The following is a 26,780-nucleotide window of genomic DNA, read 5'->3' as shown; positions in this document are numbered from 1 at the left end:
AGGGAGAAGAAGACTCTTCAGGTAAGGGTCTACTTTGTGATCAGATGTTGCCAGGGGTAGGGACAAAGGTGACTAAAGAGGGGCTGCTCTGGTTGAAGCTGTGAGGAACAGAATTAGAAATTCTAACTCAGTCCTCCAGACCCGAGGTCTACCTTCAGGTTGGCATGATGCCCCCTCCCCTCCTTACCTTCTCCAAGGCCCTTATCCTGGCTGTCGATGGAAGACCTATCTTCCTGCCTCAATAGGAGTTCTGTAGATGCTTTGGATACTCACTCTTTTCTTATAATATGGGTTGTTAGTATCTTTTCAAAGTCTATGTCTGACCTTTATCATACCAATTTAGTTCTGATGTTATAAAAGTTAATGTTATTTTTAATGCTTTGTGCTTTTCATGATCTGTTTCAGAAATTTTTTCCTAACCCAATGCCATAAAAATAATTGCTTGTGTTTTTAATTTTTTTAATTATTACGGTTTTACTTTTCACATTTATATCTTTAATCCACCTTGAATTTATTTTCATAGAGTGATATAATTGCATTTGCTATACTAATATTGAGTTATCTTAGTTTTACTTATTTGTTCTCTATACCTTTGCATGCTGATTTTTTTACATCAATTTCCTGTTCATATCTGTGTGTGTTTCTAGGTGGTAAACATTCATTGTAATCATTTAGCCCAGTACTAACTTCACATTGCTTCAACAAATGTAGCTTTATAAAGAAATTTTATTTCTGGCATAGCAAATCCCTCCTTCTGGTTATTCCAAAAGAATGTCATTTTTTTATCAAGTTTTATTATTTTTTATTTTTTAGTATCTTTTTCCATATTTTATTGGTGCATTATAATTTTCATAGTGGTGGGATTCATTGTTACACATTACATATTACCTTTTTACCTCCATTGTTACATAATAATGGGATTCATTGTTACATGCTTATGACATAGCAATGTAATTTGGTCTCCATCCTTCCCCAGTATTTCCTTCCGTTGTCCCTCCCCCTACCCTTTACTCTTTCATGTACATTTTAGAATATGTTTATCAAGGTCAAAACACACACTCATTTGATTTTTTATTGGAACTGCATCTCTGTAATAGTAGTACTACCACATCAGTCCCCATGAACTCAATGTTTCTCTCCACTTATTAAGGGTTTCGTTTTTTGCCATTCAGTAGTATGTTGTGATTTTTACATTAAGATCTTGCACATCATTTTACGTATTTATTACTTAGCTGCTTATAATGTTTGCTGGTATTCTAAATGATAACTTTTAAATTGCCTTTTGTTTTTTACTAGAGAACAAAAATGCAATTTAATTTCCAATATTGATTTTTTTTATCCAGTAAGCTTGTTTTGAACATTCTTATGAGTTCTGATTATTTATGTGGATATTCTCTTAGGTTTTCTATGTATAAAATTAGATTTCAAAGAATAATAGTTTTATTACTTTCTTCACTCTCCTTATACATCTTCCTTCTTTTTCTCAACTTTGTGCAGCTTAAGACCTCCTATATAATGTTAAACAGAAAACAAGATAGTGATTGTATTTGTCTTGTTCTTGATTTAAAAGGGAATGTTAAGTATTTTACTACTAGGATGTTTGTTTGGGGCTGGGGTTGATATCTATTATCAAATTAAGAGAAATATCTTTATTGCTACTTTTCCAACAGTGTTTTAGAAATCCTATGTATCTATTTCAGTAGTTACACAGTTTTACTTCCTTAATCTATTAACAGTGAACTATTTCATAGACTTTTTTTAGTATTTGCTAACTTCACATTTCCAGGATAAGCTGGACTTAGTCACCATATATTGACTTTTATACAATAGTTAGAATTTCTTAAATTTTTATTTATTAGTGAGATCGAGCATATAATTTTATTCTCATATGCTACCTCATTAATACAGTGTTTTATTTAACTTTCAGAATTTTGCCCATCTGGTAAAAAATAATAATTAGGGTTGTTTTGATGTACATTTCTATTATTATGAGGCTGAGTGTCTGTTCATGTTTGACATCCTAATTTATATAAGCTTAAAAGTAATTAAGCAGTTTGGATATGCATTTCTATGGTTACAAGTAAAGTTAGACCTCTATTCATATGTCCAAGAGACATTTTCATTTCCTTTACCGTAAACTCCCTTTCCATATTCTTCATTCTATCATTCTATGGATTTTCTAATCTTTTATTTGTAGATAATTTTTTACATATTAAAGAGATTAATCATTTGACAATAATCTAAATTAACATATATTTTCTTAATTTTTCCTTGTATTTTTCTTAATTTTTCCTTTGTAGTTATTGTTATTCTTTGCCTATGGTATTTCAACCATGAATTTAAAAAAAAAATTTGTGTTTCCAAATTTATCAAATTTTATGCATCAAATTTATCTTTCTGCTAAAACAAATTAGTTGAGTTATAGTTAGAAAGTCCTTCCCCACTCAGAGGTTATGAGAATATTTTCTTTTTTGTTTTTATGGGGATTTTTTTTTCCTGATAGTTAAATCAATGACCCATTTAAATTTACCTTAGCATACGATGTAAAATAAGAACCCAACCCTGATTTTTTAGTTCTGTTTCCTTAATACTACATATTGAATTATTAAATAGTTCATCTTTTTTTCCCCATGGATTTTAGGAATCATATTTATTTTATGCCAGATTCCATGAAACCACCACTGCTTTCTCCCCCTTCTTTCTTATAGAAAGTGATAGTTCACTCTTCTGAAATATATGAATTTACAATATATGTTTCTTATGGCTCTTTTCACCCACTGTCTTAAAGCTAAATAAGTTTTATATCTCTGGCTAAATGTTAAGCTCTTTAAGAACACAATTTCCAGAAGGGCCAACAATACAGTAATTATTAAGTGTTTTACGTGAAAGAAGAAAAGTCCATTGAAATGCTACCAACTGTCAATACCGGAACAATGCTCTATACCAATGCCAATGCCCTCCTCCCTGCCCCATCCATTGCTAGACACTCTCCTATCCTGGGTCTGGTGCATTCATAGTGTCTGTCCAGCTCACCAGCAAGAGAGGTGGAACCTGGTTAAACACCAAGAGACCCGTGCTCCAAGGCAAGATAACCGTCCATGTCTGATTGCATCATTTAGCAAGATGCCAAAGCTGCCCATCTGCCCTCTGTTGACTCCCAGGAGAGATCCCAGATCTCTACTCAGATGATGAAGTTGAGAACATCATAAACAATGTGCGGAATGAAGTCAGGAGCCAAGGTCTGGTTGACAACAGGGACAACTGCTGGAAGTTCTTCATAGATCGAGTCCGACGGCAGCTGAAGGTAAAGAAAGATTGACCCACTGGGTAGACAGGGACCTGAAATGGTTCATGGGAGTCTACTGATATTTTTGGACATAGCCATCCTTACTGATTTTCTTGAGGGTAGGGGTGAGAGCTCCGTGCCCTTGTCCGCCTGAGCACCACTGGAAAGATGACTTTCTCATCTGCTTTATGGACCGTGCCCTCCCTTACATAATGTAGTTCCAGCGTTTCTTGATCTCTTGCTAGGAAAGCTGGCTAGTGTGTATGGATCTGGTCTCTGTTAGATGTGCTTCACAATTCCCTGGAAGATCAGGAATCCAAAGCCATGTCTGCTTCTCCCCCCACCTCATTTTTTTATTGATGCATTATAGTTGTACAGATGGATGGGACCTTTTGTTACATATTTGCACATGCACACATCATGCCAATGATTTGGCCAATATCCTTCCCCAGCATTACCTCCACATCCCCCGCCCTGCAGTCCCTTTTCTCTACTGATCTCCCTTCAATTTTTAGGAGATCTACCCTCACCTTCCTTTTCTTTTCCTCTCTGGCTTCCATATATGGGAGAAAACATACGACCCTCACCTTCTGAGATTGACTTATTTTGCTTCCCATGATGGTCTCTGGTTCCATCCATTTTCCTGAAGATGCCATCATTTCATTTTTATTTATGGCTGAATAAAACTCCCATATATAACAATAGTTACATTTTCTTCATCCATTCACCCACTGATAGACACCTAGGCTGGCTCCAGAGTTTCACTACTGTGAATTGTGCTGCTGTTGGCTCTGCATGTGTCAATGGAGTAAGGTGGCTTTAATTCTATAGGGTAAATACAGAGGAGTGGTATGGCTGGGTCAGATGGCAGCGGTTCCATGCCCAGTCTTTGAAGGAGCCTCAATACTGATTTCCATAGCGGTTGTACTAACTTATGATTCCACTGATGGTATAAAAGTGTTCCTCTTTCTCCAGCATTTATTATTGCTTGTCTTCTTGACGACTGCCATTCTGACATGTCTCCTTCTCTGTGTTTCTCTGGTACCTCTCTTTGCTCTCTCCATCCTTCTGACTTCTCAGGTGACTCTCTGTTTCTCCCCCGTGGGGAACAAGCTGAGGGTCCGCAGCAGGAAGTTCCCAGCCATTGTGAACTGCACGGCCATCGACTGGTTCCATGAGTGGCCTCAGCAAGCCCTGGAGTCTGTCAGCTTCCGCTTCTTGCAGGACACGGAGAGCATTGAGGTGAGAGGGGGAAAAGGAGACACTCCTCATCTCAGGGCACAGAGGATTCCACATCCAGAGGTCAGGGTTAAAGTTCAAGCTCAGATAGAATGAAATTGGGACACAATTTTCCATGTGGTGAAGGAAGAACTGGGGTGGGCTGTCTCCTTTGAGCTTCGTGGCAAAGTGATCTCCTTATTCCTGCTGTGTGATTTTTTAGCCCACAGTCAAGCAGTCCATTAGCAAGTTCATGGCCTTCGTCCACGCGAGTGTCAACCAAACCTCCAAGTCTTACCTGAGCAATGAGCAGCGCTACAACTACACAACTACCAAGTCCTTCCTGGAGTTCATCAGGCTGTACCAGAGCTTGTTGCGCAGGAACGGAAAAGAGCTAAAGTCTAAAATGGAGCGACTCGAGAATGGGCTTCTGAAGCTTCATAGCACCTCTGCCCAGGTGAGTCATGCCCTTCTCTCCTGCCTACAGAGGACTTAGAGGAATAGAAATGGTCCCAAACCAGCACAATGGAGGGATTGCAATCAAGATCTGGAAAACATTTATCATTTTCCAAGGGTCTGCAGCAGAAACAGTGCCAAAAGTTAAGGCTGACCTCCCCCAACAGAGACACATGTCCATACTTTCATATCAGGTCTGCCCCCTCTGATGCTGGCATCCCCTGAGCCACCTCTTCTCTTTTCCTCTTTGCAATCTTCTCCTTTTCCTCCACTTTACTTTTCTCTCCAATTCACTTCCTTCTTGCCTTAGTCTGTTTTGTGTTGCTATAGCAAAATACCTGAGGTGGTGTGTTTTATAAAGATAAGAGGTTTATTTGGCTAGCAATTCTGAATATTCAAGTTCATGGCACCAGAATCTTATGGTGGTTGGTGGGAGCACATGTAGAAGAGGTGTGTGGTGCCTACAGAAGAGGAGATCAGGACTGATGCCAGGTACCTTATGACAACTCATTCTCATGTGAACTGATCCAGTCCCATGAAATCAAAGCTACTCCTGAAAGATGGCATTAACCCATTCATGAGGGTGGAGTCCCTGTCACCTAGTTGCCTTCTGCCAGGCCTCACCTCTTAATGATTCCATCACCACACCAGGGACATGGCTTCCAGAACATGAACCTTTGGAAGAAAATCCACACACAAACCGTAGCTCCTTCCATCCTTAGAATGAAAGGAAATGAATGGCGGAGAAAGCAGTCTCAGGGTTATAATGGTTTTGATTCTTCCTGTGTTATCTGTCAAAGAGCCTTTGGGACCCACTTCTTAACTTCTGCCTCATTTCAGGCATTTCTTCTGATGTTTCCAAGTTGTTGGCCACCCTAAGAAGGCCCTGTCCTCTGGCCCTTGTTAGATTTTTCTACTTAACGCTTGAAAAGTGGAACAGGTCTGTTTCAACCTGCTCTTCTGCCCTTGAGAATCGGGGATCGCTCTGGCACCAGCTCTGCCCCTGTCTTGGCTTCCTGAGGATCACTGTTCAATTGATGGCCCCTTTCTCTTCTCTGCTTACCAGCAGCAGAGATGGCCCTCGTTCGGGTGATGAAATCGTGATCAACTTAGTTCCTAGAGGTCACATGTTCCTGTGGATAGCTAAGCCTTTTTTTTTTTTTTTTTTTTTTTTTGGTCTCAGAATTTTGCCTTTGGGGGCTGAGGTTGTAGCTCAATGGTAGAGCACTTGCCTAGCATGTGTAAGGCACTGAGTTTGATTCTCGGTAAATAAATAAATAAATAAATAAATGTCTGTTGACAATTAAAAATATTTTTTAAAACATAGAATTTTGTCTTTGGAATTACTCTTTTGACTTGTCCCTCCTCCCCTTCTTTATTTGTTCCACATTTTTTTGTGCATCATAGTTACATGCACTGATGAGATTTGTTGCTACATGTTTGTACATGCACACCATAACAATATAACCGTATAATGTGTCCAGTATCACTTCCCAGCACTTCCAAACCCCACCCTTGGTCCTTTTCTTCTACTGGTTTTTCTTTGATTTTTTTTGAGAGATCCACCCCCCTCTTTTTTTCCTTTCTCCTTGCTAGCTTCCACATATGAGAGAGAACATGCAACCCTTGACCTTCTGAGTTTGGCTTATTTTACTTGACAATAAGGGTCTCTGGTTCCATTCGTTTTTCTGAAAAAGGACATCGTTTTATTTTTCTTTATGGTTGAGTAAAACTCTATGGTGTATATATAATACGTTTTCTTTATCTATCCATCTGTTGATGGACATCTAGGGTGGTTCCATAGTTTGGCTGTTGTGAATTGTGCTGTTATAAACATGGGTGTGCATGTATCTCTATGGTATGATGACTTTAATTCTTCAGGGGAAATACCGAGGAGTGGTATGGCTGGGTCATGTGGTGGTTCCAGGCCTCGCCTTTTGAGGAGCCTCCATATTGATTTTCATCTACTTCAGTTTCTTGATTCGGAAACATAATCTGTCTAAAGGATCTGAGTTCATTTAGCAGTTCATGGGCCCCTGTGATCCCTACACCATCTGGGACTGAGGAAAGCCCTCTTCTGTTATCTGACTTTGTCCATCTGGTCTGGCCTCTCCTCTAGGAGCACTGGTTTGCTGAATGATTTCCCTGTTCCCTTTATCCATTATGTTCTTGCTCATTATTTCCATCCCTTTGGCCTTTTTCTTTGTGTTCTAGGGCAGCTTTTCAAGTTTATCTTCAACAATACTGATTTAATGGTATGCAATGCTTCTCTGCTTCCTGTACTTTGCAGTGAAGACTTTAATCATGCCATTGCATTTTTAATTCCCTAACAGCTCTTCCACATCTCATCCTTTCTGCTTTTTTGGTTAAAAAGCAAATGGTATACCCTATTGCTTTTTAATTTCTCTTTTCCTGAAACTCTTTCACAGAACCATTCTACAGATGACGCCAAACGGTTTCCGCCATATTGTTTTCTAGGTCTGATAATGGACCATTTTCAAAGTGGTGTCGATTTTCCATCTTCTAGATGTTATTGCTTTCTTTCTCTGTTCTGCATTGTTGTACAGATGATTTTTTTCTTTATTCACCTTCAGGCAAGGTGAGATCCTTTCAAATTCAATGTCCAACAGCAAATGGCGTATGCAAATTATCTTACGATACTACTCCCTTTCCATTTGTGTCATAACCTCAAAATTTACCTGATTGTTCACCTTTGCTACGGAAAGGCAGCATCTTGTCCATCAGTCACCTTCTGTTCCTCTCAGTCTCTGAATTTATAGAACATAATTCTAGAATGCAGTACTATCAGATGGTTTCAACATCGCCCACCTCTTCCCCTTCCTTTGTTTCCTCATACCTTCAATGCTCCTAGAACATTCTGCATTTCTATCAGCGGTTCCCTGCTCTACTTCCTGCCCATTTATCCTCTAGGAATTGCTGGTTGGTGTGTGTAAAGAATGGCGGCCAAGGAGCAAGGGATGGGAGACACTCTGACCCTCTCTAGAGCAGTAATCTGTTCTGTGCAGATGCAGGGTCCTTGAGCAGACAATGATGAAGGCACACAGGTCTGTGTTCCTGTTTTGGATGACCTCTAATAAGAAGAAGACTGGTGATATTGTTAGGTGAATCCAGCTCTGTTCTCCCATGTCCTGGCATTAAGTTCAGTATCAGACACCACAAAGGCCATCTTTTCCGTCTGTACTTTAATGAATGATACTTCTGGCTACCCAGGTACCTAGGCCAGAAACCTGGGAATTATCCTAGACTCTGTCACTTAAACATTTAAGAATGAACCAGTCTTAGCCAGGCACAGTGACACACACCTGTAATCCCTGCAGCTCAGGAGGCTGACACAGGAGGATCACAAGTTCAAAACCAGCTGTCAGCTTATGCAACTTAGTGAGACCTTAAGTAACCTAGGAAGACCCTATCTCAAAATAAAAAATAAAAAGGGCTGTGGCTCAGTGGTAAAGCACCCTGAATTCAAACCCCAAAATCAAAAAAAAAAAAGTCTTATGTGTTTCTAAAGATCTCTGAAATATGCCCATCCTTCTGTTTCTGTATCCCTATTTTCAATGTCTTCATTTAAACACTTATTAACAGGGTTATTTCAATAGGCTGAACACTCAGTCTCTCCCTGACTCCAAACCTGCCTTACCCACAACTTGCGGCATCCTCCACACAGGACAAAATCCTTGGGGTCATCCTTGATGCTTCTTATTGCTCTTTTCCTCTTATATGCACACCTAAACCATAAGAAGTTTGGGGGCTGTAACTTCAAAGTACACCCCCAAATCTCTGTACCCACCCCCTCACTGTCGGAGCCACTGGCCCTATTTTACCTGGGTAGCTATAACACCCTTCAAACTCATGGATCTGCTCCGACTTTGGTCCCTCCTATAGTCTATCATCAAGTTGAGCTGGCAGAGTTGATTAATTTAACACATAAATGAGATCATGTCATGCGTCTATGTAAAACCTAATGCTAACTCCCTCCAGGGGACTGAGGTCCTCTCTAGATGTGACTCTACCTGTGACTCTCAGACCTCATCTCCTACCACCCCGTACCTGTGGCCTCTGTCTCCATCAGACTTTCACTTTGCTCTCTGCTCAGACACTAGGCCTTTGCACTGGCCTTATCCCTCTCCCTGGACATCTCCCCTCTAACATCACCAAGGCTCAGTTCTTTGCCCAATGCCACCTCTTCAATGAGTCCCATCCCGATGACCTCATTTTAAATCACAACCCTTCCCTTAGTTCCCTTGCTATAGCACACACCCTTATCTAACATAATCTATCATGGACTCCATGAGTTGCATTTATTGTTTGTTATCTATCTCCACCCTTTGGCTCTAGGGTCTGTAATGACAAGATCCTTGTCTGTTCTGTTCACCCATATATCCCAGTGCCTAAGAGTGCCCGCACAGAGAGAGCACTCATTTTACATTTATTGAACAAATGAATGAGCGGTGCTCTTGATCAGTGCTACCTTTGCATATTGTTCCATCCTTTCCCTCCTCCACACTGGACTCTGGACTTCATAGGTGCTCTTTGCGACTCCCCCAAAACTCCTTTCCTTGTGCCTTCACCTTGTCACCTCATCCCTGCCAAGACCTAAACCATTTTGCTACCCAGCCACTCCCCCAATCTCTTTCTAATCTCCAAGCCATTATGAATTTCCTTCTCTGAGGTTTCTTCCTTGACTTCTCTTTCTCCTGCATATATCATGCAATGCTGTTACCAGTTCTTCAAAGAAAAATACCAGGATCCATTTATATTCTATCTCAGAGACCAGCACATAGCAGGTGTTCTGTAAGTCAGTAGCTAAATGGGTAGGTCATTGGATGATGGCTGGATAAACAAATTAGCAAATGAGCAGCTCTCAAATCGCCTACAAGTGCAGAGAGTGGAAGTGGAGAGTGGTTTGGGGCAGTAATGTACGCATGGAATAGATTCCATAAATACCTATTGATGGTTATAATGATGATTCTTCTAGTTAAAAATGGCATTTCGGGTTCCTAACTCTGGAGTAAACTGTTCATCTGTAACCGTTTCTATGGTAGAAAAAGACTAATGTGTACCATCATAACTAACATAAGGATAATGACTTGAAACATATTGTCATTAGACTCGTTGCCCGACTATGACAGTTTCCAATACTTATCATCTAGTGGGAGCAGGCTAAATGGCTCAGGATATAATTTTATTTAGCCATCTTAGTTGTAGCCAAAGTAGTAATGCTTGTGATCCGAGTGACAAAAATCAACCATTTGTGATAATCTAAAGCTTATCATCTTTAGCCTTACCGTTCATACTTAGAGTTGATCATAAATGTAGCTTCAAATTCAGCATAACTGAATTTGACTTAGTTCTGCGTCATCTTGATTATTGAAGAGCAGAAATCTTGCATTTCAGCATGACTAGTCATTTCAGGAGCTGTGGCTTGGGTATGTTTGGGGGTTTCCCAAGGGCTCATAAGTGGAGGCTTTGTCCTCATCCTGGTGGTGCTAAGGTAGTGGAAACTTTAGAGGTGGGGTCTAATACAAGGTAATTAGGTCCTGGGGTCACTAGCCCTAGAAAGGATGAATGGTCTTGCAGAGTTACTTAGCTCCAGAAAGAGTGAATTGTTATAAAGTGAAGCCATTGCATATATTTAGCCTCATCTACACACAGCCACTTTGCTTTCCACTTTTCTGCCATCTTGTGATGAAGCTAGGGCACCCTCATCACCAGAACATTGATGCATACTGTTTGGACCCTTCAGCCACCAGAATCGTGAGCCAAATAAACCTTTTTGTTTTATAAATTATCCAGCATCAAGTATCTTCTTATCGTATTGGAACAGGTTAAAAACTTCTTGGAGGGCAGTCAGTTCACAGTTCAAACTCTACCTCAAAGTGTTTTCCTTTCAAGGATCTTTGTACCTTCTCCTCTCTGTGGTAGTGTGAAGTTTCAAGAAGCAACTGATAAACATCATGGTGTGACCTACCAGATTTCATTGGCTCTCATGAGGGTAGGCTGGCCTTGCAAGATCCTTAGGTATCATCTTCTTCTGTCTTTGCATCAACTTTAACTTCAGGCTTCATGGTTGGTGCAAATTGTGGTCTGGCATGTTCAGAGCCCTCAACCTGACTTGGGTGCCTTTGTCCCTCCCTGGCACTGTCCAGAAACCACTGTGATCATCATTTCTATATAAAATTCAGGCATATTCATGAGGAAGAGGAGACTGTTGGTTGAAGAAATGTTCACAAAAGGCCTAAAGGCTATTGCCAATTCCCTGCATATAGGATTTTACCCACACGTCTGTCAATCTGAATGCTTTTTCTTAAATTCAATTTTTTTTTGATTGACACATGATATTTGTACATATTTATGCAGTATAATATAGTGTTGTGATCCATGTAAATTTAATTCAGCTTATCTTGGGGTTCTCAAATAATCTCATGCCACCAAATTTACCTGAAGTTAGTGATTTATTAATTCATGATGTTTTTGTCTGGATTTTTTTTGGGGGGGGGGTGGGAGGTGCAAGTGAAAGAATTCAAAATTCATTTAGCAAGAAGAAAAGTATAAAAATGAAAGGAAGAAAGGGAAGATGGGAAAGAACAGGAGCAGAGGGAAGGAAGAAAGAGAAAACCTTAAGAACACATGAAATAGTTATCAGGACTCTTGATGACAACAAAATTTACCTTAAGTTGGTCTAGACCAAACAATTGACTTCATTGTTCGCCTGCTTAAATAAAAGCAGGTAAACTCTTTCAAACTACTAAAAAGTCAAATACAGAGGTTAATTTGGACAGAGCTGAAACTAGTTTGTTGCAAGATGTCCTGTACAACATGGTTCCTCCATTCATGACAATGGGAATCAGTCCTCCCCAGCAATCATAAGGTCTTGGGAAGGGAACGTTTTTCAAAATAAAAATTCAACTATATTGCCAGAATAGGATGCAAAGTTTTTATCAGACCCATCGACGTAGCGGAGATGGAAGGAAAAAAAACACATGTACCCTAAGAGAAACTTCCTTGAAACCCCAATTCATATCAGGAAGTGCTGAGTGACTACAGAGACACAGAATAAGCACAAGAATTCTCTAGACTGCCAATCCATAGGGCACTATTCATTGCTGCTAATCACCCTGCTTCCTCTTCTTTAGCAAATGGTGATATTTTCCCTCCCTCCCCAAACATCCAGAGGAGCCAGCAGGATTTTCCATCCTGGGCAATGTGGGCATGCATGTGCGACTTTGACACCCCCTGCTCAGCTCCTCTGATTTCTCCTCACATCATTACCAAGGTGGCTGGATCTCTGGGGGAAAGGCCCTGAGCAGCTTGATCTCTCTGTCATCATGTGCTTGGTCCTTGAAGAAGGGGCCACCCGCACCCCCATGTTGTCACCTGTCTTCGCCAAAATCCCCCCATTTACTACTCATGTTCACAATTCATGGGGGCCAACAGGACTGAGGGAAAGGGTCTCTCCTATAATCAGGGCACTGTCCCTCTTAATCTTTCCATCCAGGTTTGGGGGTGTCTAAATTAGGTAGAAATCCAAAGTGTGACTCAGGTGTTTTGAATAAAGGCAAAGGAGAAAAGAAAGGCTTAAAGTAATCTGTTCCAATTCCCTATTCTACTGCAAAAGAATCATAAAACTAATCTGTGTTCTGCCTTCTCTGATTTTTTCAGGGGAGTGGCCTAATTCTGACTGGCAGGACCCTCATGTTGCCCCATGTCATAGCTGAAGGGCTATTAAGCTCCCATTCACAGTGCAGGGGATTATTTACCTTGGGGCTGAGGTCACAAGCCATATCTGCAATCAACAAAACAAAACAACAATAACCAAAAAAAAAAAAAAAACACTTCAATTTTCTCAAATCTCCCAAGATTTAAAAAGGAACAAAAAGTTACTGGTGTGTTTGCTGACTGGAGTGATTATGCAACTCAATCATTTTGATTTACAATTGCATCTTTGTCCTTGTAGAAATAACTCTCTGCAGCTGAACAACGGGAGATGGAAACAGATTAACCTTCCAACATGTGAATATAAGAGGAGTTGTAGGGTGCAAGCCTCTATTTGAGGTTAACACAAAGTCTCCGGTTTCCATGAATACACAAAATTAAAGAGCATTCTTTTTTTTCCCCCTTTCCTTTTCTTTCCTTTTGATCTGCCATGAAAAGGGAATTATCAGTGGTGTCTAAGCCTCAGTTTTATATTCGCCCTGATTATTTTGCATCATAAAGCCTTTGAATCTGTTTGACGTATTCCAGGAGCTCTGAATCTTTGGTTGTTGTGTGCAATAGGCCGCAGGAAAAAAATAAATAAAAGGCAAGAGGTCATTCTGGAATGGAAAGTTTATGAGCCATATTGCAAATACAAATAGCTTTTTGACTTTCAAGAAATAAACAGGTCTGTGTGTTCCCTGTGCATCTGAAAAAGGCCGTTACACTCCATCAGTGATTCTCAAACCTACATGGATATCAGAATCAACCGCAGGGCCTGTAAAACACAGATTGCCTTTCCTCACCTCCAGAATTTCTGGCTCAGTAGGTCTGGAGTAGGGCCTAGGGGTTTGCATGACTAATAAATTCCTATGTAAAGCTGATGCTAGTCCAGGAAGCAACATTATGAAAACCACCGCACTGCTGATTTTGAGTGTAAACAGAAGACCATTCCTCTCTTCCCAGCTCATGAGATAAATAGATGGTTTGCCAGCACTGATGTTCCCATCACTTCATCATATGCCTCCAAATGACATTTGACTTCAGAGGCTGGATGGGGGAATCGGGTGGCCTGGACCACCAGAGTTCTTGCTATCACATTATTTTAACCTGGTCATCTATTTCTATTGAGGATTGTGGAAATCAATGAAGACCAACCAGAAGAAGTATCCAAGCTATTTAGGGAGAGCTTGCTACAGGCCAGGGAATCTTTCTACCACCATCACTGGTATTTAGCAGAGAGCCAAAACCAGGCTGAGATGTGGAAGAGCTTGATGAGGAGGAAGGAGAAGGATGTCTAGTGCACCCTGAGAGCAGGCTAGGGAAGGGACAGGTGGGCTCACTAGAAGTGGGTATCCTATATAACTGGTCAGGGAGATGTGTTGGGGTTTTTGTTGTTGTTTTGTTTTGTTTTGTTTTGATTGGCCCTATATTGGAATCAGGGACAAAAATGAAGGAAGTTGGAGCCAGGCACAGTAGCTTGGGAGGCTGAGGCAGGAGGATTACAAGTTCAAAGCCAGCCACAGCAAAAGTGAGGCACTAAACAACTCAGTGAGACCTTGTCTCTAAATAAAATACAAAATAGGGCTGGGGAGGTGGCTCAGTGGGAGAGTGCCCCTAAGTTCAATCCCCAGTACCAAAAAAGAAAAAAAAAATGAAGGGAGTCATCCATTATTAATCAAGTCATAGCCATTTGAGGCTGATTGCTCTAGGGTTATTAAAGTCTTCCTGAAGGTTGTGGGTCAGAGTTCTGTTTTTATACACAGTCTTGCCATTGTTCATCTGTATATTTAGTCTCTCAGACAACACCATAGACATCCCCCCTTTTTGTATATCCTAGGAAAATCCCACATTGGTCAGTTTTTTATGTAAATTTTTAATTTATGTATGACAGCAGAATGTATTACAATTCTTATTACACATATAGAGCACAATTTTTCATATTTCTTGTTTTATATATAGTATATTCATACCAGTTCCTGTCTTTATACATGTACTTTGGATAATAATGATCATCACATTCCACCATCATTAATTACCCCATACCCCCTCCCTTCCCCTCCCACCCCTCTGAATCTATTCCTCCCATGCTCCCCTCCTCCCTACCCCACTATGAATCAGCCTCCTTATATCAGAGAAAACATTCGGCATTTGTTTTTTTGGGATTGGCTAACTTCACTTACCATTATCTTCTCTAACTCCATCCATTTACCTGCAAATGCCATGATTTTATTATTCCATTGTGTATATATGCCACATTTTTAATCCATTCATCTATTGAAGGGCATCTAGGTTGGTTCCACAGTTTAGCTATTGTGAATTGTGCTGCTATAAACATTGATGTGGCTGTGTCCCTGTAGTATGCTGTTTTTAAATCCTTTGGGTATAGTCCGAGAAGAGGGGTAGCTGGGTCAAATGGTGGTCCATCCCCAATTTTCCAAGAAATTTCCATACTGCTTTCCATATTGGCTGCACCAATTTGCAGTCCCACCAGCAGTGTATGAGTATACCTTTCCCCCCTACATCCTCACCAACACTTATTGTTATTTGTATGCATAATAGCTCTCATCCTGACTGGAGTGAGATGAAATCTTAGAATGGTTTTAATTTGCATTTCTCTAATTTCTAGTGATGATGAACATTTTTTCTTGTATTTGTTGATTGACTGTACATCATCTTCTGAGAAGAGTCTCTTCAGGTCCTTGGCCCATTTATTGATTGCTTTTTTTTTTTTTTTTGGTGTTTAGCTTTTTGGGTTCTTTATATACCCTAGTTATTAGTGCTCTATCTGATGTGTGAGGGGTAAAGATTTGCTCCCAGGATGAAGGCTCTCTGTTGACCGAACAGATTGTTTAATTTTGCTGAGAAGAAGCTTTTTTAGTTTGAGTATATCCCATTTATTGATTCTTGATTTTAATTCTTGTGTCACACGAGTCTTATTAAGGAAATTGGGGCCTAATCCTACATGATAGAGATTAGGGCCTACTTTTTCTTCTATTAGATGCAGGGTCTCTGGTTGTATTCCTAAGTCCTTGATCCATTTTGAGGTGAGTTTTGTGCATGGTGAGAGACAGGGGTTTAATCTCATTTTGTTGCATATGGATTTCCAGTTTTCCCAGCACCATTTGTTGAAGAGGCTATCTTTTCTCCAATGCATGTTCTTGGCACCTTTGTCTAATATAATTGAAGTTATATGGGTTAGTCTCTGTGTCCTCTATTCTGTACCATTGGACTACCAGTCTGTTTTGGTGCCAATACCAACACATTGGCCAGTTTTATTTAAACAACTGATATTTATTAAGGACTTTCTATGTGCAAAATTTCATTTGGGGGATATAGCTCAGTTGGTAGAGTGCTTGCTTTGCATGCACAAGGCCTTGGGTTCAGTCTCCAGCACCATAGAAAAAAAAATTGTTGTTGTTTGGTGCATGAAATTTTAAAAGACATACCAATATCAGTGAGAAGAAGCCTAAAGCATTGAGATATCAAGGAGAAATATCAGAGTGCCTGTTGTTTAGAATATTCCATCACAGGGGAGAGAGAGTCCAGTTCCTTTCCTAGATCAGGGAGCTGGATTTCACCAGGGTACATAGATCTGCACCTTTGTTTGCATCAGGAGTTGGTTCTCTGTTCTGCAGAGATGGGTCTTCAGGGTCATGCCTGCCTTACTCCTGCTAAGCCTGTTTACTTCTCTAACAGGTGGATGATCTGAAAGCCAAGCTGGCCACCCAGGAAGTGGAGCTAAAGCAGAAGAACGAAGATGCAGACAAATTGATCCAGGTGGTCGGCGTGGAAACCGATAAAGTGAGCAAAGAGAAAGCCATCGCAGACGAGGAGGAGCAGAAGGTGGCACTTATCATGCAGGAGGTGAAGCAGAAGCAGAAGGACTGTGAGGAAGACCTGGCTAAAGCAGAGCCAGCCCTCATGGCCGCCCAGGCCGCCCTCAACACCCTCAACAAGGTAGGAGGGCTGCCTGCCACACCTGACCACCTCCAGGGGAGGGCCAAAGACCACCTGGTGTCCTGGTGTTCTCGAGACATAACAAGGGCAGAGTTGGGAGGGTTCCGGGTGACCCCAGATGCTATTGCTTTATTCACTAAGTGAACAAATACTCATTTAACTGACTCTTGTATCAGGGTCCAAGAGCTACCAAAGAAATCCCAGAGATGTTAATCATAGAACCAACCAGAACATGGAAGAGCACTTCACAGAGGAGAAAACCAAGGCTCAGTGAAGTCACTCACTGTCCCACAGTCACAGGTGTCAATATTAGAGTCAGGACTTGAACTTACATCTTCAGAATCCAATCCCTAGATCTTCCAGTGTGGCAACCCAGGGTCCTTTTGACCTTTAGGTACCACAGGGCCCAAGAGCTTTCTAAGGCTCCTTCATAAATGTTTAAGATATGAGTCTGAAATAAGATACAACCTCCCCTCTGTCTAATGGAAAGTACCTCTATTCTTCCCTACCTGGCCCTGTGTTGTGAATTAGCATCCACATATCAGAAAAAACATGAGGCCTTCGGTTCTCTTGGGATTTGCTTATTTCTCCTAGCATGATATTTTCCGGTTCCATCCATTTACCAGCAAATGCATTGTATATGTATAGCACATTGTTTTTTATCCATTCATCTGTTGAAGGACACCTAGGTTGGTTCCATAGTTTAGCTATTGGGAGTTGAGCTGCTATAAACATTGATGTGGCTGCATCACTATAGTATGCTGATTTTAAGTCCTTTGGGTATAAACTGAGGCGTGAGATAGCTGGGTCAAATGGTGGTTCCAATTCCAAGTTTTCTGAGGAATCTCCATGCCACTTTCCATAGTGGTTGCACCAATTGGCAGTCCCACCAGCAATATATGAGTGTAGTACCTTTTTCCCTCCATCCTCTCCAGCCCTTTTTACTTTGTATTTTGAGATAGGACCTCATAAAATTGTTTAGGGCCTTGCTAAGTTGCTGAGGCTGGCCTCAAACTTGCAATCCTCCTCCCTCAGCCTCCCAAGCTGTTAGTATTAAGGCATATGGCACCATGCCCAGCAAGTCTCTGAAGTTCTTGATCCCTATGACACAGAAAAGAAAGAAGAATTAATGTGCTCTTTATCTCACACTCCTGTACAATCTATTAACAAATTTGATCAATTTCAAAGTATATCCAGAATTTGAATGCTTTATATCATCTCTACCGCTGCCACTTGGCCCTAGCCACCATCAATCATCTCTTCCTTGGGCTGTTAACAACTTCTCCATAAGTCTGTGTCCACCCTTGCTCCAGTGCTGTCTTTGCCCATTAGAGCAGTCTGAGTAATCTTTTTAATTATTATTTGTCTTTATTATATATTGACAAATTATAATTGCCCATATTTATGGGGTATGAAGTGATGTTATGATTTTTTAATTCAATGTGGGATGATGGGATCAAGCTAGTTAGCATATCCATCACCTCAAATACTTAACACTTTTTATGAGAGGATTTGAAATTTATTCCCTTAGTGGTATCAAAATGCATGGTACTTAATTATTAAATATATTCACCGCAATGTGCAGTAGACCTCAAAAAACTCAGATGCATTCCCCCTGTCTGAGAGTTTGACACATCACATTTTCTATAAGCATTCATCCAGTGATAGACCCTTGGGTCCTGAGGTTGATTCCATATCTCATCTAGTGTAACAAGTGCTGCCACCAATCCAGGAGTACATATACCTCTTTGCAGACTGGTTTGAAGTCCTGGAGTAAATACCCAGAAGTAGCATTACTGGATCATCTGGCAATTCTATTTTCCATGATGTCTGTTTTGGTTTACATTCCCACTGACAGTATGCAAGGGCTCCCTGTTCTCCGTCTCCTCACTGTTGTGGAGCAGGTCACTGAGAAAACACACCAAGTCCCAGTTTTGTCCAAATGGAAGAGTCTTTATTTAGCCAGCTGGTAGGTGACTGCTCCTCGCAGCACCCATAACTGTCTCGGCAAGGAACAGCCCAGAGCCTGAGCATTTTAGAATATTTAAAGGCAAAAAAAACCACATCTAGGTTGACGTAGCTGCAAGCAAGCAGGTACAGAAGCTGAATTGAGCAATTAGCGAGATAATGCAATGGGTGCCTTGGTATTTCTCAGGGGACTTTCCAGGTTGGCATAGCAGCAAGCAAGAAGAAGGGAAGAGGGTCAAAATGACCCTAATTCAGTACACGTTAGAGAATGGTTACTAAGGTCTAGACAATCAATCTCTGACAAGGTGCATTGCCCAAGAAAAAGGGAAACCAAAGTGAACAATTTTACATTGTATAAGAATTGCCATTTTGTGTTGCCAAGTATGTTATGCTAGGTGACTATTAATGGGCACAGAGGTGGGGCTTTCCCATGGGAGAAGCACTTCTTACAGGGTATGGAATCCCAGGGTAAAATGGAGTCTGTTTGGTCATTGCCCATTTAGCCCATAACTCTCACCAGCAGTTGTTTCTCATCTTTTCTGTAATAGCCATTCTAATAGGTATGGATGATACCTCACTGTGGCTTTAATCTCAATCTGCCTGATGATTAGTGACATTGAGCTTTTCTTTTTTGCTGGGTGGGGTGTTTGTTTGTTTTCCCCTTGTACCTCTTAGCCACTCATGTTTGTCTTTTTGAGAAACGTCTATTCACGTCCTTTGCCCATGTCTTTTCCCCTCTGTCTTTTGTTTTGGTTTGGAGATTCTGGGGGATGAACCAAGTGCTCTAACCATTGTACCACCCCCTCAAGACCCTGTCCATTTGTTAATTGGACTATTTTCTTTCTCTGGAGTTCCTCACATGTTTTGGACTTAATATTCCTCAGTTGGATTGCAAATATCTTCTTTCAATTACTGGCTGTCTCCTTATTTTGTTGTTTCTTTTTTTATTCAGAAGTTTATTACAGTGTAATCCAATTGGTCCACTTGTCCTTTTGCTTTCTATGCTTCTGGAGTCCAATCTGAAAAAAAATCATTGCCCAGAACAGTATAATGTACATTTCTCTCCTATGTTTTCTTGTAGGAAATTTATAGTCTCGGGTCTTATTTTAAAGGTTTGAATCCATTTGAGTTGACTTTTTTTAATGTGGTATGATATAGGGGTCTAATTTCATTCTTCTGCCTAGAGATATCCAGTTTTTTCCATGCTACTTATTAAACAGACTGTATTTTCCCATTGTATTTCCTTGACTTTTTGTTTAAATTTAATTGACTGTACATATGTAGGTTCACTTTCAGGCTCTATTCTGTTCCATGCATCAGGAGATCTATTTTTATGCCAGATCTATGGTGTTTTAATGACTATAACTTTGTAGTATTCTTTAAAATCAGATATTGTGAACTGGGTACAGAGAGGCACAACTATAATCTTAGCTACTGGGGAGACTGAGGCAGGAGGACTACAAGTTCCAGGCAAGCCTGGGCAATTTAGTGAGACTCTGTCTCAAAATAACATAAAAAGACCTAGGGATCTAGTTCAGTGGTGGGGTGCTTGCCTAGTATGCACAAAGCCCTGAATTCAATCCCTAGCATTAGAGAAAAAAAATCACATATTGTGATGTGTCCAGATTTGTTCTTTTTGCTTATATTGTCTTTGCTATTTGGGGTGTGTGCGTGTGTGTGTGTGTGTGTGTGTGAGAGAGAGAGAGAGAGAGAGAGAGAGAGAGAGAGAGAGAGAGAGAGTCCATATGAATTGTAGGGTTCCTTTTCTTATGTCTACGAAAATTACATTGGAGGGGCTGGGGTTGTGGCTCAGTGGCAGAGCGCTTGCCTCGCATGCATGAGGCCCTGAGTTCAATCCCCAGCACCACATAAAAATAAATAAATAAAAGTGAAGATAATGTGTTCATCTACAACTAAAAAAAATATTTTAAAAAAAGAAAATTACATTGGAATATCAGAAAGGGTTGCATTGAATCTACAGATCACATTGGGTAGCTTTTTAAAAATATGAATTCTTCCAGTCCATAAACAAGTATATATTGGTGTTTTTTATTTTTTCACCTTGGTTAAATTTATTTCTAGGATTTTGTTTTGTTGTAGTCATTGTAAATGGGATTATTGCCTTGATTTTTCTCTTGAGAAAGCTCATTCTTGATGTGGAGAGATGCTACTGAATTCTGACTGGATTTTGTAATCTTTTAAATTGACTAAATTTGTTTTTGGATTCTAACAGGGTTTTTTTCAGTGGAAACTTTAGGATTTCTATATATAAGATCATGCTAGCAGCAAACAGCAATAATTTCATTTCTTCCTTTTTTATTTGCATTCCTTTTATTTCTCTGTCTTGTCTTATTGCCTTCCAATGACTTCCAATACTATGTTGAATAGAAGTGTCAGGAGTGAGTATTTTTGTCTTCTGAATCATAGAGGAAAGGATTCCACTTTTTCTCCATTAAGCGTATTAACTCTTGACTTATTATATATTGTATTGAATATATTGTATCCAATTATATATTATATTCAATGTATTGTATTGAAATCCATTCATTCCACGCCTAATTTGCTGAGTGTCTTAATCATAAAAGAATGTTGACTTTGGTAAATGCTTTTTCTGCATCTGATGAAATGATCATATGATTTGTCTTTCGTTCGGTTAGTGCATTCTATCACATTTATATTAATCTGCAAATACCATTCTTTCATCCACTTGATCATGTTGAGTGATCCTTTTGAATTTGGATTACTAGTATTTTGTGGAGGACTTTTGCATCTATGTTCATTAAAAATATTGGCCTGTTGTTTTTTCTGGCCTTAGGTATTGAGATCCTGCTAACCTGATGCAATACTTATAATCATACTCAATGCTAACTTAACTAAAACTGTGACATAACTACAATAGAGGAAGACATTGAGAGGAAAAAGGAAGTCAGAAAAATAATAAAGTATTCATTTTCTAGAGTACTAAGTCACTCGATAACGTTAAAATGTTTTTAACAGCAGTCTAAACGTTTTCTTTATCAGTAATGCATAAAATCTGGAAGTAATCATGGAATAAATTATGGGGTGATTTCTGGGAGCCGAAGCTGGGGAGGTGTTTTGTTCTAAGACTTGCAGCTCCGGTAGAGTTTATAAACCTGTGCACGCATTACCTAACAGAAATAAAAATTAAACATTTTCAATGACTTGACAGCAAAGAAGAGGGCAGAGTTAACTGCCTGGCCAGGTAGGAAATAAAGAAGACACAGTTAATTAATCAGTTACTATTGGATGAATATTTTACTAGATGGAGGTAGTAGAAAAGAACACTCCAGGAAGGAACAATCTTTGCAGTGTATCTGAGTGGTGGGTACAAAAATGGGGTCCTGAAAGTCAAACACAGCGGTACACATCTGTAACCCCAGCTTTTTGGAAGGCTGAAGCAGGAGGATCTCAAGTTTGAGGCCAACTTGAGCAACTTAATGAGACCCTGTCTCAAAATTTTAAATAAATAAATAAATATAAAGTGAGGTCCCCAGGTAAAGGTTCTGAGGGTGAGTCGGCCATCCTTAATAGTCCCATGACAACACTAAGAAGTTTAACTGTAGGCCAGTGTTCACAAACTTCAGGTGGGCAACCTATTAATGAGTCTGTTTTAGTTAGCTTTTGATCACTATGACCAACAACAACAGCTTAGAGAAGGGAAAGTTTATTTGGGGCTCACACTTTCAGAGGTCTCTGTCCATAGAGAGTCTACTGAATTGCTCTGACCTCCAGGTGAGGCAGCATATCCTGGGAAGAGCTCAGTAGAGGAACTCTGCTGGGCTTATGGTGGAGTCTGGAAACAGAATTGGCAGGGGTTGGGGAGAGGAATGCTTCCCGTGACCTACCTCCTCCAGCCATGCCCTACCTGCCTACAGTTGCCACCCAGTGTGTCCAGTCAAACTAGGATGATCTGATTAGGTTACAGCCCTCATAATGTGATCATTGTACCTCGGAATAGTTTTGCCTTCCCAGGAGCTCACTGGGGACACCTCGTACCCAGACCATAATAGAGTCTCAAATAGCACTTCTTTTTTTGATGGAGTAGAATGGACCTGAGTGTACAACATGTCATAAGGACATACCGCTTCATGATCCCACGGACTCCAGGACACCACAAACCCTTCTGCACTCACAGAACGTTGGTATTTAAGGACCATTTCCCTGTTTGCTCATTATTTTCAAAGTTAACTATAAATTTTTAGTTCATACATAAAGAATACCTGTAAATCAGAGGCGGGTACTACGTCTCTGCACATCCTGTCTCCATCTCAGCAGTTTTATATTGCTTTTATAGCTAAACTGAAATAAATCCCATAGGTTTTTTTTTTCCTGCCTTAGTTTAGGAATGGTATATCTTGCAATGTCATGGCCTTTTCTCCCTCCACAAAATTACTTGTAATTTTCTATTTCCCATGCATTTTTATAGCAAATTTATTTTTATTACACACATAATATGTAACGGCATTTTTATTGTTAAAAATAATTCAAATAGTATAGGCTATATAGGGTCAAATATGAAGTCACTCTCATTTTCTACTCCAGCCCCAGTTTTTTCCCAGAAGATAATTTGAGTGTATCTATTTCAACAATTTTTCTATGCATTTACATTTGAACAAATGCATACATACCATATATACATTATAAAATATACCATATTTTAAATGCAAATGGATGCTACCAACTTACTTTCTCTTGTTTCTTTATTCTATATGTTTAGGATATAAACATGATGATTTGGTATACATAGTGAATAATTACTATACTCAAGAAAATTAACAAATCGATCAGCTTTATCTTGTAGTATGGCATGTGTGTGTGTGTGTGTGTGTGTGTGTGTGTGTGTGTATGAGAGAGAGAGAGATGAATTGAAAATGTAACACGTACAATGGAATACTACTTGGCCTTTAAAAAGAAAGAGATGCTGCTGTATTGTGACAAGATGGTTAAACCTGAAGAATATTATGCCAAATGAAATAAGCCAGACAGAAAGAAAAATGTTGCATGAACTCACTTATATGTGGAAACTTATTTTCTCTCTTGAAACAAGGTCATTTCTTGTGAGTACCTATGTTGAAACCTCATTTATTTATTGCAAGTAGAATTCCATGTTATAATTGTACTGTATTGTATTCATTCATTTTTCATTGAGCTTGTAGGGCTTCCTCCTGAGACAAATATCTTGGTACATATACCTTAATTGCATAAGTGCAAGTATTTCTCTGGGCCAAATAAGTACAACTGTTTGGTAGAACAAAGTGGCAGGCTGAATAATGCCTGTCCCCCTAGAGAGCCACATCCTAATCCAAAGAATATAGGAATGTTACTGTATATGGCAGATATGGTTTTGCAGATATACTTAAGTGAAAGGCCGTGAGGTAGGAAGATTATCCTGGATTATTGTGAGGGCTCTAAATGTACTCACAGGGTCTGCAGAAGAGAGAGACGGAAGGTTGAAAGAAGGTGACTGATGATAGAAGGAGTGGAAAGTTGGAGTGTTATGGGGCCGTGAGCCAAGGAGCGACAGTATCTAGTAACCGGCAGAGACATGGGATGGATTGACCCTTAGAGCCTTCAGAAAGAACCAGTCCTGCCAACACCTTGACTGTAAGACCTCTGACCTCCAGAACCGCACACTAATAACTCCAGGTTGTTTTAAATTGCTACATTGGTGGTAATTTGCTACAGAAGTCATAGAAAGCTCTATAAATAATACTTTAATTTTACATGGTTTCAATCTAAACAGACCAAGAATCTTTCCAAATATTTCGACCTTCTTTGGTTCATCAATTGTTCAGGTTCTTTGCCCATTCCTTTTGAGATTGTTTCTCTTCGTGCTATTGATTTACAGTTATTCTTTACATTTGTTTCCTATTAATTCCTTGGTGTGTGTGTGTGTGTGTGTGTGTGTGTGTGTGTAGTGTGTGTGTATATGTATATATATATATATATATATATATATATATATATATATATATTGATATTTTCTCCCAGTCTGTTCTTTGTCTTTTAACCTAACAAGTTAACATAAACATAGATTTTATAATCTATTCATTTGGGGAATGCTAAGATAATAGACAAACTTCTTCCCTGAGGAACTTCTCAGGTTCTCCTTAAGGTGATCAGCTCAATACTAAAAGTGACAGACACAGTCTCAGATTAACTTATGAATGACAATATAAGTTATGTGCATAAAAAATACCAGTCCGTCAACTCCGGCAATGTGTTCAAACACCCATATGCCAGCAACCAGAAAGGTTTATCCAGTATACGGCAAGGAAGAAAAGCTTTTTAGTCCGAGAAATGTCAAAACGGTATTTAACACAGTTCAATATTCACTGCTTATTAAAGCTCTTAGTAAAGTAGGGATAAAAGGATAATTAGATTTTTTTTTTTTTTTTTTTGCTAACAGAAGGCAATCAATCCCAATCCAAGGGCAAAACATCCTATTTAATAGTAGGCCACTAGAGACACTCCCATTGACATAGAAAAGACACTGTGGTTGCCCCCTCTCTACTGTTACTAAAAAAAAATCTATCCTAGATTCCTAAACAATGCAATAATAAATGAAAAATATTAATCATATGAATCTTACGCCATAGCAGATAAATGTCTTATTCTTCATACACGTTATAAAATATAGTAAATAAATGTGAAAGGTTAAGGGCTTATTACAAAAGAGATTACAAAATGTAATAGCTTCCGTAATATCCACAAAAGCCATTTGGAAAATGTATTTTCAAAGTAACAACCAAAACACAGGGTCCAAATAAGTGTAAGGAAATCTGTTGAAACTGTGAAGAAAACTGCACATCCTTAGTGAATTAAAAAAAATGTGAATAAATATATGCCAAGTCTGTATACTGAAAGATTCAATTTCATAAGGATGCCACTATTTCCCCCAATTTATTCATAAGTCAAATACAAATCTAATTGAAGTCCAGTTTGGATTTTTGGTTTTTGTCTCTAATATCATCATTAAAAGTTAATATCCTTTAATTCAACTATTAAATGTGAAACAATAGGAAGTTGAGTCAATTATGTACCTATAAGAGAGAAACTGCATTGCATATCTAAAATCATACTTTATAAAAATAATTAATAACATTAAAAAGTTCAAGATGCTTTGCATGAAAAAGAAGGTTAACATAAACAGGGATATGTATGTGTGTTTGGGTGTGTGTATATGACTATATAGATATGTAAATTATTTAAACCAATGTCGTGATATCATTTTCAACTTATCAAATTAAATATTGAAAAGAATGGGCATGTGTCAGGCTCTCTTGAGCACGGATCCTTGTCATTGAAATTTCTGGGAAATAACCTGATGGTATACACAAGGAATGCCAAAAATGTTTCTGCATTTGGACCCAACCAATCCACTTCCAGGAATATTATTATCCTTCAAAAAAATGACTCTAAGATTTTTCACACAGATCTATATAGAATCACATTCATCAAAGCATCCTGCATGAGGTAAATTTTTGGAAATGACCTAGGTTTCCTGAGATTCGATTTGTTTTGCATAAATTGGGTTCATCCATCTGAAGGAATACGGACTTTAAAAAAAATCCTACTGAAGAATTTTTTTCACTTCTTGTTGAGCCTGTCAGTAAGCTCTAATTATACTACCCCAAATGGGTTCCAGTTCCAATCATTTTTCATCACGTGCATCACGTGGGGAAAAACCTGGACCAAGCCCTCTTCAGTCTCCTTTGTAAATGACTAAAGCAGCTTCCCTTGACAGTGCGGGTACACCCCAGCCCTGTCCCTCACACTGCAACACACTCTGGTTAAACTGAATTAAGTTTGACCTTTAGGAAGTTGGCCCAACCAATTATGTACCTGTAAGAGAGAAAAGTGCATTGCTTATTTCAAAATCACACTTTATAAAAAATAATTAATAACATTCATAAGTTATTAATTGTTCATTAAAATATGCCTCTGAACATATTTTAAATTTGGCCTAAAGGTTTCTCCATACAGAGTGAACCGTAGCCTATCTTGAAGTGAAGAGAGTCTACAACCTCCTCTCGTCATGAATGACCACGTCTTAACCCATCCCACCAGCAGAGTTTCAGCCAACCAAGGACCCACTGTTCAAAGCAGGTTCCAATAAGGCCAAGGTCAAGCTGTAACCTGTGGCGCCATCTCTGTA

The 26,780-nt window shown here is 39.4% G+C and overlaps 1 protein-coding gene across 1 annotated transcript in view; it reads left to right on the top strand.

Annotated features, from left to right (window-relative positions):
- The window catches only part of Dnah9 (dynein axonemal heavy chain 9), a 340,627-nt gene that overhangs the window by 216,081 nt on the left and 97,766 nt on the right, over positions 1–26,780 (top strand). Inside the window, exons 46-49 of the mRNA XM_026390513.2 lie at positions 3,162–3,304; positions 4,367–4,528; positions 4,728–4,961; positions 16,373–16,633. Of these exons, the coding sequence (XP_026246298.2) occupies positions 3,162–3,304; positions 4,367–4,528; positions 4,728–4,961; positions 16,373–16,633 (800 nt within the window). The remainder of the gene's footprint in view (positions 1–3,161; positions 3,305–4,366; positions 4,529–4,727; positions 4,962–16,372; positions 16,634–26,780) is intronic.

Source organism: Urocitellus parryii, chromosome 7 (genome assembly GCF_045843805.1).
Source record: "Urocitellus parryii isolate mUroPar1 chromosome 7, mUroPar1.hap1, whole genome shotgun sequence".
Lineage (NCBI taxonomy): Eukaryota > Metazoa > Chordata > Mammalia > Rodentia > Sciuridae > Urocitellus > Urocitellus parryii.
Note: the sequence above shows the minus strand (reverse complement) of the source record. Positions and strands in the feature narration are given on the sequence as shown.